The sequence below is a fragment of the Cervus canadensis genome, chromosome 16 (assembly GCF_019320065.1).
Source record: "Cervus canadensis isolate Bull #8, Minnesota chromosome 16, ASM1932006v1, whole genome shotgun sequence".
Classification (NCBI taxonomy): Eukaryota; Metazoa; Chordata; class Mammalia; order Artiodactyla; family Cervidae; genus Cervus; species Cervus canadensis.
This window is the reverse complement of record NC_057401.1, coordinates 13,071,901-13,086,157: the sequence shown is the minus strand read 5'-3', so window position 1 is coordinate 13,086,157 and position 14,257 is coordinate 13,071,901. Positions and strand designations below refer to the sequence as shown.

Genomic DNA, 14,257 nt, shown 5'->3' with positions numbered 1-14,257 from the left:
TGAGAACCTGATATTCAGCTTCTGACATCACATTGTTTGAAATGTATCTTTTTTTAAAGGCACAAATATGCCAGCAACTTTTGGACATTTGGCTGGGGGGTATGATGGCCAATATTATGGATATCTTTGGAGTGAAGTATTTTCCATGGACATGTTTTACAGCTGTTTTAAAAAAGAAGGGATAATGAATCCTGAGGTATTGTATTATTTTTTTTCCTCTTTTTTTACTTCTATACTTGCCCTATCCCCCTTAACTCCTAGTGTGAAATATTTTTTACACCTAGATTTTGAGAGTAAGAGATCTGGTAACAACTTTTAACTTTAAAAGTCTAGCATCTTCTCACATCATCATACATCATACATTTGCTTTGTATAGGTGATTAATTCTGTAATTTGGAAAAAAAAAAAAGCCTACTGCATTTTCTTGCTTATTAGCATTCCATTATATTGCATAATTAAAATTCAAAGCTTTGTTTATGCATCTGTGCATTTATAGCTGCTAGTTTTGACATGTGCCCTACAGTGTTTTCGTTTTATAGGTTGGGAAAGAAAGGTAAACTCCTTCCTGATATAAATGATCTGCCTACGTTTTGATACACTCTACACACTTTCATTATACATTTTCTGTGGAAGTCACCCTTTTTTCTGTGACTGGTACACGCCACCTACAACACAGAGTGTGTAACCTAAATGCCTCTGAGTGCTTTAAGCTGCTTCATTAACTGAGCCGTTCCCTTCCGTGTACAGTGACTTGACTGCCAGGTGGCTGCCAGCCAAGCCTTCCTCAGTTACAGTCCCTCTGTCTCCATTCTTGTTGAAGACTCAGCTGTCAGATTATTTCCAGGGCTGATGATTTTCCAGTGTGTTTTTCATTCTGTTTGATGCAGAAATTAGAAGAACAAAGTGTCAAAATCAGATTCTCTGTGTGTATTTCAACCGACTTATTCTCAAAACTTTGTGTTTCTGGATTGCATACTGCCTTACACATGAGCTCTGAAATGACAGATGTGATGTAGACCACCATCCCTTCTCTCCACCCTTCGCCCCCAAAACACCACCTCCAGGGCAGCTGCATTCTGTTCACTAGCCTTTCCAATCCCTTCATCTTCCATCTATCTACCCAGGCTCTTAGGTCCCTGCAAGTCTCCTTCCATCCCCTGGCAACCCCACTTAAAGAACGATCAACCACTGGCCTGTTCTCATAAATACCCTGACTTCTGCATGACCTTCAGCCAGTGTCCATCCCTGGATTCCTCTACCATCTCATTTAGAGATGGTACCCTTGGGGTTCAGATTCCCCTTCTGCAGAATATCCTGAGGCTCCATTTGATGCCCACTGCAGAGTGCGGCTGTCTGGACCCCCAGCGTAACTCCACAGTCCTGCTCACTTCTCTAATTGGGGTCCCCACCACCTGTCTCCCACTCAGCAAATGCTCTGTCCTCTGTTCTAAGGACATTAAGAGCATTGAAAGTGAGTACCTTCATCTTCAATATTTAACTTCTTCCCTCCTGTCTCAGAAGACAGGTCTGTAATACTAAGACTCACTGGTTTACCATCTCAGGAAAAAGACTTACCCCTGACTGATAATCTCAGTGCTCCCACTGAGTCATTCTTCCTTTCACAGCCTACTGTCTAGGTGTAAGAAACAGTTTCTGCACACCTCTGCTTCCTGGCTTTTGCCTCCACCAACTGAATTGGAAAGTTGTCACCCTCCCAGAGTAACCACTGATGATCCAGTTGCCAACTCTCAAAGGCCCTCGTCTACCTTTTGTCTTGTTTTATGCCTGCTTCTCGGTATTCCTCTTTGTCACAGCCCTTAGCTAAGCAAACAGATCCCGTCTGTACTTCCCAGAACTCTCAGCCTGGCAGCCAGATTTCTGTGTTCCCTTGGGTCTTTCCTCCTTCACAGATTTATTCATTCTGCTTCTTCCACCTAAAATCTATGCCTTCCTTGTCTGTGCCTCTCCAGAACTCTGCCATTCATAAAGGCCCTATTCAAACAGCCACTCGTTTATGAAGTCTTCCAGATCACTGAAACCAGAAGTGATCTTTCCATCCTCTGAACAGAAGAGTGAACTTGGGCATGGAGTATACGGTTTCAATAAGCTTTTTCTTGTGTCTGGAATGTTTAATATAATTATCTTACGGAATGACAAAATCAGGTTATAAAATATTTTACACCATAGAATGTGAATTCTGATTTTAAAATATGCATTTAGAAAAAAAGTACATCAAAATATTTTCCATTATTATCTTTGGTAAGTTTATGGTTACTCAGTATTTTCCTGTACTTTTTATAGAGCTTTTCCTTATGTTTACATAGAGCATGGATTATTGTAGAAATCAGAAAACAGTGTTTAAAGAGACACAAGGTCCAGGTATGTGAGAGTGTAATTGTGACCTCCACCGGCTCTCAAGTCACTGGCGAGGCTTCCTGGCGTAAGGACTACGTCGCCTCTTTCGCCTCCTCCGCTCCGCTCACGTGACCACACCTCAGGAGCCTCCACTGTCTGCCCTTCTCCCTCAGCTGTCACAGTAACGGTCAAAGGACTGATTCCAGTGGATCCCAAGGAACTTGCAGTTCCGGCAGGAGGGATCCCTGCCATCGCCTCTGTGTGCTTCCTTTCTTCTCAGGCTTCACTGCTTGGCAGGCAGCCAGACTGCTCTTAATTCAGACAGAAGGGCAGGGTTGAACGTGGAGGAAGCAAGATTCCCTACGACCTGGAGTTGTTGCCTTGTGGTGTCAAAACTTGTTTTAAGTTTGAAATTCTAGATTCAGCTGTGCAATATATTATTACTTATGCCAGGAAGTTGGCTTTAATCCCTCCTTTTCTCCTTCCTGTTAAGTACTCTGGAACATCATGTCGTTTCCTGTTCCTCTGCTGTAACAGCAATAGTGAGTCCGGCTCCAGAGGCCGAGAAGAATCCACTGCACCCACCCTCACGCTCTTCAATTCAAATACCCATTTATTTAAAAACTGACACTTTGGAATAACAATCCTGGTCTACAGAAACTTCTGTCATTATTACAACTATGTCATGATGAAGGGAAAGAATTCTTGTGGGAGGAAGAAGTGCTGAATTTGATCTGAAGCTATGGAAATCAGAGCAGACACAATATATCATACAGTCTTGTTGTCTCAAGACCCCTCACCCTCCCTGGTACATTTTGAGAAAATAGCAGGATGGCCCTTCAAGGAGTCAGTACCTGCTTTTCTTAGTCCCCAGGCTCTAGAGAGGCTGGGAGCTGAAAGATCGTGTACTGACATTATTGTTCATGGTCATTAGTATCAACAGTAGAGCATCTCCAGGCCTTACCTCTAACCTCTTACCATCCTGCAAAGCCTGGGGTCTGAGAACCATTTTAGATCTCAACAAGCAGCACTGTAGAAAGTGTGCTACTCACTGGGAAAACGATAGTAGGAGGGGTCAAATATAAGCCTGCAGTCTTCTGTGCCCTACATGTTAGCAACAAATATTTTATAGTACAGTTGTTTGATAGCCTCTATCAAAGGTTTAGAACTGGCTGCTTACCTGAAATAGCCTGAAAGTTTGCTCCCTCTGGTTTTATCTCTAATTTTCTATGATCTTCATAGTAATTAGGTATAACATCTTAACTGTATAGTTCGTTAAATATAGCAGTATCTTTAGTTTTTACTTTTTCAACCCACCTCTTAAATATCTTTAGCTTTTACTTTTTCAACCCATCTCTTAAATAACTATGGAAGGGAGCTACTTGGGAGTAACAGTTTCCCAGCAAACTCTAGGAGCTCTTTAAGGATCCCTTTAAGGTTCCAAAACGTGGTTTCAAAATCCAGCAGCTAATCGTAGGGTTGAAAGAATGAGGGCATTTTAACAAGGGCCATTTCTTTTTATAATGCAACTTCATTGTGGGAAAATTTCCTAAAAAGTAATAGACATGCAGATTCAAAGGCAATTATATTGTTAAGCTAGAATTATGTTCCTCCTCTTCTGCATTTAGAGTAATTGCTAAGCTTTGTTTTTTTCCATTAGTGAAGAAGAATTACAGCCAAGTATCACATGCAGAAAGGAATACTGAGAAAGTCAAAGATAGTTGAGTATAACTGTCCACAATGCCATAAGGAAGTACCTAGATCTTGCATACAATAATGGACAGAGAAACAAAGAATCTTGGCTAAACAGGAAGAAGAATTGCGTGACAGGGAATTTCCTGGTGGTCCAGTGGTTAAGACTCCATGCTTCCGCTGCAGGGGGCACAGGTTTGGTTCCTGATCAGGGAACTGAGATCCCACATGCCCCACAGGGCTAAAAAACTAGAGAAAAATTACCTGATAAAGTGTATTATAAAGCTAAGTATTCCAGGGCCTAGGCCCAATTTCTGCTTAAATGTGTTGCTAGGAGAGAACATGAAATTTGCTCTCCTGATGGGCCTTACAAGTGGATTAAATTCTGTTTCAGCTTCTCTGACCTACCACCCCAAAGCTAATTTTTCTTACACTTCAACTTTTTCTAACAGTGTTAAATTCTGCCTGATTTAAAGGAAAAGGAAAGGAAATGGGGTTGATGTTCAACCTACTTCTTGAATATTTACAACGCCAGACCTTCTAAGCTTTGAATTCCAACCAGCTGGAAGCAGTTTTTCTTTCTTTTTGTGTTCCTCCAGCCCTTCTTTGTGTTTCTGTTAGAGCTCAAGTAATCTGCCTTGCTAATTGTCTATTTCTTTATCTCACCTTCTGGATCATAAGGCTCTTGTAATAGGAACTGTTTTATTCATCTTGGTGTTCGTCCCCTGCATCAAAATACTTATATTGCTGGACCCAATTGGTAGCTCTCCAATCTGCTTCCTCTCATCTGTTCCCCTAATACACAGGACTGACCAGGCTGCCCTTTTTTCTCCAGGTCTTCTCCCTCCCCATAAATATTTACTCATCTCTCCTCACAAATTGAAACTTCACTTAATTTTTCCAGACCTCTTTGAGTCAAGGGGAGATTCCTACCCTGTTCTGACTACCAACACCAGTCTTTCACCTTCTCCCCCCTTCCTCTTTGTCGTCAAAGGCATTCTTTTTCCCACTCACAACCTCCCCACCCTCATTCATAGAAAACAAAGGAAGTGCTGTGGGGAAGAAGTGTACAGATGAGCTATGGAAGGACAGGTTTCAATACCCACTGTAAAAGCGGGCTGGTGAGCCTGTTGGTGCCTGACTGTCGTCGCTTGTCCTTGGGCGGACGCTCTCTGCCCTGATGCCCTTACTCAGAGCAGGAAGGAGACACCTGGCTCTACTGCCCAGACTCAGTCACAGGAAGGAGGCGGAAGGGAGGGTTGGAAGGCCAGGGAGATTGCATGTGCTCCTCCAGAGATGCCAGAGGTGTCACGAGACCCAAACTGCTTCCCATTTATGTGTTCTCGTTACTGGTAGACGACGGGTGTCCTTCAGTCAGATAATTATGAGTGCTCAAATAAAGGGAGAAGGGCATGGCAACGCACTGCAGTGTTCTTGCCTGGAGAATCCCACGGACAGAGGAGCCTGGCGGGCTCCAGTCCATGGGGTCACAAAGAGTCGGACACGACTGAGTGTCTAATACATAAGGGCTTCCCTTGGTGGCTCAGACGGTAAAGAGTCTGCCTACAATGGAGACCCGGGTTCCATCCCTGGGTCAGGAAGATCCCCTGGGAAAGGGAATGGCTACCCACTCCAGTGTTCTTGCCTGGAGAATTCCATGGACAGAAGAGCCTGGCAGGCTACAGTCCATGGGGTCACAAAGAGTCAGACATGGCTGAGCAACTAACACAAGATTGTTGTATATAGGGAGTGCCTTGTCTCTCCTGCTTAGTATTCCTGTGTGTGCATGCTCAATCATGTCTGACTCTTTGCGACCCCATGAACTGTAGCCCACCAGGCTCCTCTGTCCATGGAATTTTTCGAATAAGAATACTGGAATGAATTGCCATTTCCCACTCCAGGGGGCCTTCCCGACCCAGGGGTTGAACCCCCTCTCTTGTGTCTCCTGCATTGGCAGGTGGATTCTTTACCACTGCATCACCTGGGAAGTCTACTTAGTATACTATTGTATACCAAGTATACACTACAGTATACTAGTATACTTAGTATAATATTTTATACTAATAGTGGAGATGAAGTCTCTTGTGCTTTTTTCTAGCTTTATTAGGAGACAGAACTAATTTTAAGGAAATGCTGAAACAGGAATGCATTTGTTTCCCTGACTATATATGAGTAACTGAACTTAGGGACAGTATGAGAAAGAAAATGAAAGGAAGGATAGATGGCGAGTCAGGTTTGTTGAATACCACCATATAGCAAGATTGATTCTAGGGAGCAGGCAAGGTACTAAAACCATTGCTCAGATTCCTCATATACTGAGGGAGGTAGGCATATTCCCACCTTACAGATAAGGGAACTAAGGCCCAAGGCCACATAGCTGAGGATGAAGCCAAGATTTTAACCTGGGCCTGACTCCAAAACTCCTGATCTTGCTTTAAAAAACATCAGTGTTGAGGACTTGCCTGGTGGTCCAGTGGGTAAGACTCTCTGTTTCTACTGCAGGGGACATGGGTTCGATCCCTACTCGGAGAACTCAGATCCTGCCTGCTATGGGGAGCAGCCAAAAATAAAGAAATCTGAACATAGTTTTTAAAAAAGAAAGAAAGAAACCATCAGTGTTAGGATTTACACAGTTGCCAAAAGATACATATTAACCTTCCAGGAGTAAAAACCACAAAGGTGACCAATGATGATTTTCCCTTCCCTGAGTGACTAACAGGCGCGCTTACTCAGTACAGACCCTCCTGCAGGGTTTTTCGAGCATGGAAGTTTCTAGTGGTTGTCTTAGAACTTCTCTTCCTGCTTTGCTCACAGTTATGGTTCCTCCATTATATAAACCACTCACACCACAGACTCTGTCCACCTGTAGCATTTTTCTCCCAGACAGGGTTCTCTCACCCAGGGAAACAGTACCTTCCTAACACACAAATTCACTTAACTGTTGTTTTTTTTTTTCAAAAGAAAAGCAAGATCCTATTACCAAGATGACTCTTAAACTCTTCTCCAAACTTCATTGCCAAGGAAATGAAACTATTAAGAGGCCGTTGCTCTGTAATTCAGGAAATTGAATCAAGGTGTATGGGGCTGTAAGCAGGGAGGACCTGCGCTGTTCTGAGCCACGTACTCTGAGGCTAAACAGTGCCCGGCTGTACAGTGACTTTACCGGCAAGGGAGGGGAGACCCGGCTCTTCACAGCGGTGTGCAGCCCCCTCAGCCTTGCTGTTCTTCACCATCCACAGTTACAGCTCTCGGTGCAAAACAGGAATATTCTGGCAGACGTCCACATTTTGGCGATTTTCTTTAACTTTAAAATTTTCATTATTTTTCCTATAGTTGTGCAATGAAATACGCCCTTTTAAAAGACTCTCAGATCTTGAGCATTAAGAATTTCTGCAGGTAAATACTAGTAATTGAGGCTGCATGATAGGTTCAAGAGGGTTGACTATCCTCTTGTCTCGATGATTACTATGTATTGAAAATATTTCCATAATAAATGGCTTAAATTATTTTTATGTTCAGATCAATTTAATTCACAGTTTCTAAGTTCCTATACTGCTTCACCCAGGGAGGACAGCCCTTCCTTCCCCCCCTCAACCCCCACCTACGGATTTGTTGTTGTTCAGTTGCTCAGTTGTGTCCAACACTTTGTGACCCCATGGACGGCAGCACACCAGGCTTTCCTGTCCTTCACCATCTCCCAGAGTTTGCTCAGACTTACGTCCTTTGAGTTGGTGATGCCATCCAACCACCTCATCCTCTGTTGTTCCCTTCTCCCCTGTCTTCAGTCTTTCCCAGCATCTGGTTCTTTTCCAGTGAGTCAGTTCCTCGCATCAGGTGGCCAAAGTTTTGGAGCTTCAGCTTCATCATCAGTCCTTCCTGTGAATATTCAGGGTTGATTTCCTTTAGGATTGATTGGTTTGATCTCTTTGCTGTCCAGGGAACTCTCAGGAGTCTTCTCTAGTACCACAGTTCAAAGGCATCAATTCTTTGGTGCTCAGCCTTTTTTATTTTTCAGCTCTCACATCCATACGTGACTACTGGAAAAACCATAGCTTTGACCATACGGACCTTTATAGGCAAAGTGATGTCTTTCCTTTTAAATACACTGTCTAGGTTTATAATTTCTTTTCTTCCAAGAAGCAAACATCTTTTAATTTCATGATTGCAGTCACCATCCGAAGTGATTTTGGAGCCCAAGAAAATAGTGTGTCACCATTTGCATTGTTTCCCCATCTATTTGCCATGAAGTAATGGGATCGGATGCCATGATCCTCGTTTTTTGAATGTTGAGTTTTTTTCAGTCTCCTATTTCACTTTCATCAAGAAGCTCTTTAATTCCTCTTTGCTTTTCTCCGTAAGGGTGGTGTCATCTGCATATCTGAGGTTATTAATATTTCTCCTGGCAGTCTTGATTCCAGCTTGTGCTTCATCCAGCCCAGCATTTCACATGGTGTACTCTGCATATAAGTTAAATAAGCAGGGTGACAATATACAGCCTTGACGTACTCATTTCCCAATTTGGAACCAGTCTGTTGTCCCATGTCCAGTTCTAACTGTTACTTCTTGACCTGCATACAGGTTTCACAGGAGGCAGGTAAGGTGGTCTGGTATTCCTGTCTCGTAAAGAATTTTCCAGTTTGTTGTGATCAGCACAGTCAAAGGCTTTATCATAGTCAATGAAGCAGAAGTAGATGTTTTTCTGGAATTCACTAGCTTTTTGTTGATCCAACGGATGTTGGCAATTTGATCTCTGGTTCCTCTGCCTTTTCTAAATCTAACTTGTACATCTGAAAGTTATCAGTTCACGTACATTTGATGCCTAACTTGAAGTATTTTGAGCATTACTTTTCTAGCATGTGAAATGAATGCAATTGTGTGGTAGTTTAAAGATTCTTTGGCATTGCCCTTATTTGGGGTTGGAATGAAAACTGACCTTTTCCAGTCTTGTGGCCACTGCTGAGTTTTCCAAATTTGCTAACACATTGAGTGCAGCACTTTCACAGCATCATCTTTTAGGATTTGAAATAGCTCAGCTGGAATTCCATCACCTCCACTAGCTTTGTTTGTACTGATGCTTCCAAGGCCCACTTGATTTCACACCAGGAGGTCTAGCTCTAGGTGAGTGATCACACCATCATGGTTATCCAGCTCATTAAGATCTTTTTTATATAGTTCTTCTGTGTATATTTCCCACATTTTCTTAATATTTTCTCTTTCTGTTAGGTCCATACCATTTCTGTCCTTTATTTGCATGAAATGTTCCCTTGGTATCTTTTGTTTTCTTGAAGAGATCTCTAGTCTTTCCCATTCTATTGTTTTCCTCTATTTCTTTGCCTTGTCCACTTTAAAAGGCTCTCATCTCTCCTTGCTATTCTCTGGAGCCCTGCATTCAGATGGGTATATCTTTCCTTTTCTCCTTTTCCTTTTGCTTCTCTTCTTTCCTCAGCTATTTGGAAGGCCTCCTCAGACAACCATTTTGCCTTTTGCGTTTCTTTTTCTTGGGGATGGTTTTGATCACTGCCTCTTATACAATGTCAGACCTCCATCCGTAGTTCTTCAGGCACTCTGTTTATCAGTTCTAATCCCATGAATCTATTTGTCACTTCCACTGTAGAATCGTAAGGGATTTGATTTAGGTCATACCTGAACCACCTAGTGTTTTTCCCTACATTCTTCAATTTACATCTGAATTTTGCAATAAGGAGTTCATAACCTGAGCCACAGTCAGCTCCCAGTCCTGTTTTTGCTGACTGTATAGAGCTTCTCCATCTTTGGCTACAAAGAATATAATCAGTCTGATTTCGGTGTTGACCATCTGGTGATGTCCATGTGTAGAGTTGTCTCTTGTGTTGTTGGCAACTCTATAGGTCTGGGGCCTAGAACATAAGGTGACCCCTAGAGGGGCTTGTTAGACAATGTTCTAGTATGACACTGAAGAAGCGGTAGCAACCTTCTTGCCTTATTTACAAGTTTTGAATAAATTTTCTTAAAAAGGAGGGGCCTGTAATCACTGATAATGGACTTCCTGAAAACCCTGGTAATGACAGTTTAAAAGATTTGTCATTTCTTGCTTGGTCTGCAGCAATTAATTACTGTTTTAATAGTGATCTAGAACCTAAAACACGAGTGATGGCTATCCTTATTACAGACTTTATTATTCTAAAAAGTAGCAGATCAGAGATCTTGAGCCCAATACAGCTTGCCCCTTCCCTTTCTTTCATTGCCCAACATGTCTAAATTTGACCAGTGTTAAATCAGTGGATTAGGTAAGGTTTAGTTAGTTACACTCCTGTTTTAGGTCCTAGATCACTATTAAAACAGTAATTAATTGCTCCAGAACAAACAAGAAATGACACATCTTTTTTTTTTTTTCCTTCTAAAGAAAATTAAACCTAACTCTAAACTGTCACTACCAGGGTTTTCAGGAAGTCCATTATCAGTGATTATAGGTCCCTCCTTTTTAAGAAAATTTATTCAAAACCTGTAAATAAGGCAACAAGGTTGCTACCGCTTCTTCAGTGTCATACTAGCACATTGTTTAACAAGCCCCGCTACGGGTCAGTCATCTTATATTCTAGGCCTCAGCCCTGTAGAGTAGCCACAGGTAGCTACTGAGCTCTTGAAATGTGGCCAGTGCTTTTGAAGAATTGAGATGTGCTGTAAATGTAAAAAACACACTAGATTTTGAAGACATACCACAAAAAATAAATCCCAATAGTTGATACGTGTTGAAAGGATAATATTATAGACCTCCTGGTTTAAATTAAATTTTAAAATTAATTTTACCTATTTTCTTCTCTTTTTAAATCTGATTACTAGAAAATTTTAAGTTATATATGTGGCTCACATTATATTTCTACTGGACAGTGCTCTCTAGAGTTTATGGAAAGTAACTTCATTTCACTAATTGTTTACTCCTGTTTAAGACTCATTTGTGAAGTTAGCTATGTGCTTATAGATCATTAATAAGTTTCAGATTATTTCTGTTTATAATCAAAACCTGAAAAGTTTTGTGTGTGTGTGTGAGACCCTTGTAGGCCTTTAAGTAGTTTTGTATCTAACTTGGTAGATTTCCTTCATCAACATTTTATTTTCTTTAACAGTTTGACTAGACGTCTCTGATGGTTGTACCAAACAGAATCATTGTCATAAGTCAAAAATGAGATTACTTTTGTTTCTGGAAATTCTCAAGCTATTTATGTACTCAGGGAGGCTATTAGTCGCTGTTCAAATGATATAATGGATATAAATTTGAGTCTTAACCCTGAGCTGTTTTATACATAGATTTAGAATTAAGCTTCATTGAATTGTCTTGCCTTTCAAAAGGACAATGAAAAGGAAGTGAAAATATTGAAAAATGCTGATACTGAATTTCAGTTGTTTTCTTTCACTTTGTCTGCTTATGTATTTGTGTAAATAAAGGCAGAGGAACTGTTGTATGCTTTAAACTTCTAGACCTTGTCCCCAGCAAATTTACAAAGGTCCTCCTTCCTCATGTTGAGCCCACAAAACTATCTGCCCTCCACCATGGGACATGGGTTGTGGCCTTACCCCCACCCATAAGGAAGAAGAGTGTTTTTATGAGCCCTTCATAAAGTTATGGCAGAAGCTGTGTTGACAATAGTAGCTGAGCTACTGTTTCCAGGTACACAGAATCCCTGTTTGTAGCCTAATTGAACTCCTATTTTGCTAACCCTTTCGAAATCGCATTTTAGATGCGGTAGCAAATAGAAGACTGTCCCAGCTTCCATTTGGCTATTTTTTGTTTGTTTGTCTGTTTGCTCCTACTGTCAGCATGCTGCTGTGGATCTAAGGAGACAAGACGGTAATAAAGGGAAGTGTGGAAGACCGGAGGTCTAAGCTCCAGATCTCTTAGCTACCAAAGTAAATAAATACTACAAAGCTGTAGTCTAGGGGAAGGAGAACATCCAGAGTAAAGCTAAAGTCCCTTTTTTTTCTCTCTTTTGCATCTGGAGATTTGGAAAATTGCTATAACCATGAATTATTAGGCATGCTTTATTTTATTAGGTTGGAATGAAATACAGAAACCTGATCCTGAAACCTGGGGGATCTCTGGACGGCATGGACATGCTCCAAAATTTCTTGACACGTGAGCCAAACCAAAAAGCATTTCTAATGAGCCGAGGCCTGCCTGCTTCGTGAACTGGGGCTCTTTGGGAGCCGTCCATGTCTGGAGGATAAGCCGACATCACCACGTGTTACTGGCCTGGAAACTGAAGGGAGTTTTGCAAATGAAAATGTAGATTTCTATTAACTTCCTTTGTTTTTTAATTTGAAAAATTATACAGATGTAAATGGAATTCTAAATACTGTGACCTAAGAAAAGATACATTAGAAAATAATTGTACTATAAACTTTCATAAAAATGGATGTGATTTCTTTTTATAAAAGTTTCATATGAATGCAATTTGATTTTTTTACTATTATAACCTAGATAATATAATGTAAGAGGGCTAAGAATTTTTTAATTGAATCATATACATTATCTACTTTGATCCTTCTTATATCTCAAAGTTTTGTACTTGGGATTCTCGGCTGATAAATGAATCATCACATTCCTCTGATAAATATTTTCTCAGAGCTTTGCATCCACTTTAACTCTCTGTCTTCCAGTAAAGTGTGACCTCTTTGCCTGCATACCTCCTGGCCAGGGGACTATGCCTCGGTAATACATGTATCTTTGTATTTCAGGCCTCATGATTTCCAACTTTCTGCCACACTTGATTAATGTTCCTCCAATTGGTTTAGTCTTTGCTGTCTGATGTCCAGTCAGAGAGTACCAAAAAATGAGTTTTAGCTGAAATGGCCTAATGTATACTATGAGTTTTAATATCTCATGTTAGAGAATTTGAGATCTTGGCTTAGAGGTTCATTTCCACTTCAGCATGTAAGATTGTCATATTTACCAGTTAGAACACTAAAGCAGATCTAAGATTATTTTTCTCTTCTCGGGTTTCTAAGAAACAGCAAGGTCTTTGCCCGCTTTACTGGGCTCCTCACCTGAAGTGGTAGGTAGATTGTCACAAAGACCGTCTCAAGTGCTGCAGGAGGAGAGCGGAACTGAAGCATGAAAAGCCCAGAAGCCCCAGGAAATGAGTGGATTCTGCACAGGAGTCTGTGAGGACGGCCGCTCCCAGTGTTACGTGTACTCCAGCTCAGCCGTGGGGAGGAGCTCCTCCGCGGCTTGTTTTATCTGGTGATTTTGTGAAGCCTTTGGAGCTTTGGGCCTAAATTCCAATTCTGCAAACCAGGAAACTTACATACTTACTTTTCCTCTAGGAGTCTACTCAATGAGGAAACCAAAATAGGATAATAAAAAATTTTTTTAATTAAAAACTAACTTGGAGTGTATGCATTCTGCATAGGACTTCTAATTGTTTCCCAGTGTGTACTGAGGTATGACTTCGCTGGCCAGGAACAAAATTAGAACCTTTCCATTCTCTTATCCAAATGGACTTTGTGCTAAATAAAAAGATATTATGCTGCCTAGTCAAATTATAGACAGCAGGAAAATCAAGAGCTGTAGTGACACAGAAGAAAATTCAGATTATTATTGTCAAGCAAAATACCCTAAACATCACAGGAAATCCCACCCTCCCTTCTGAGACAATTGCCTGGCCCTCTCGCCCCCATATTCATCCCATGTCATGATCTCCGGTCCTTAAAGCTGGTGTTTTTGTTTTGTTTTGGTTCTTTTTTTTTTTTTTTTGGTCTTAGCAACGTATGGTACTTTTTTCATATCTTTTTTTGCCCAGACTGTTCTGTTTTCCAGTTTCAGGCAAAAACTCTCTTCAGCTTTTTCTATTGCCCAGTGTGTCTCATTAACAACAATAACTTTTATCATTTTAAATCTTAACTTATTTCATGTGGAAAAACTAATATTTGGTATGGAAAAGTCTACACACAATAAAATTACATTATTATCCAAGAGAATGAATTCACATTTCTTTTATACTTTAATGTTAAAACTGAAATGCATAAGAAAATGGAAGTACTGTGGTATTCTTTTTATTTAGGGTTCACATCTGATATTTAAAATCTATCAAAGAACGTAATGTCTACCAACAGAGGAATGGGTAAAGAAGATGTGATACACACACACACACACACACACACACAGAGTGGAATACTATTCAGCCATAAACAAGAAAAAATAATGCCATTTGCAGCAGCTAGAGATTATCATACT

At 40.9% G+C, this 14,257-nt stretch overlaps 1 protein-coding gene across 4 annotated transcripts in view; it reads left to right on the top strand.

The window, feature by feature from the left end:
• NLN (neurolysin) overlaps positions 1 to 13,998 on the top strand; it is a 97,343-nt gene extending 83,345 nt beyond the window's left edge. For all 4 annotated transcript variants that reach the window (XM_043488982.1, XM_043488986.1, XM_043488984.1 and 1 more), the window contains 2 exons: positions 60 to 196; positions 12,076 to 13,998. In XM_043488982.1, the coding sequence (XP_043344917.1) occupies positions 60 to 196; positions 12,076 to 12,210 (272 nt within the window). In that variant the 3' untranslated portion in view covers positions 12,211 to 13,998. The remainder of the gene's footprint in view (positions 1 to 59; positions 197 to 12,075) is intronic.
• The last annotated feature ends 259 nt before the right edge of the window (positions 13,999 to 14,257 follow it).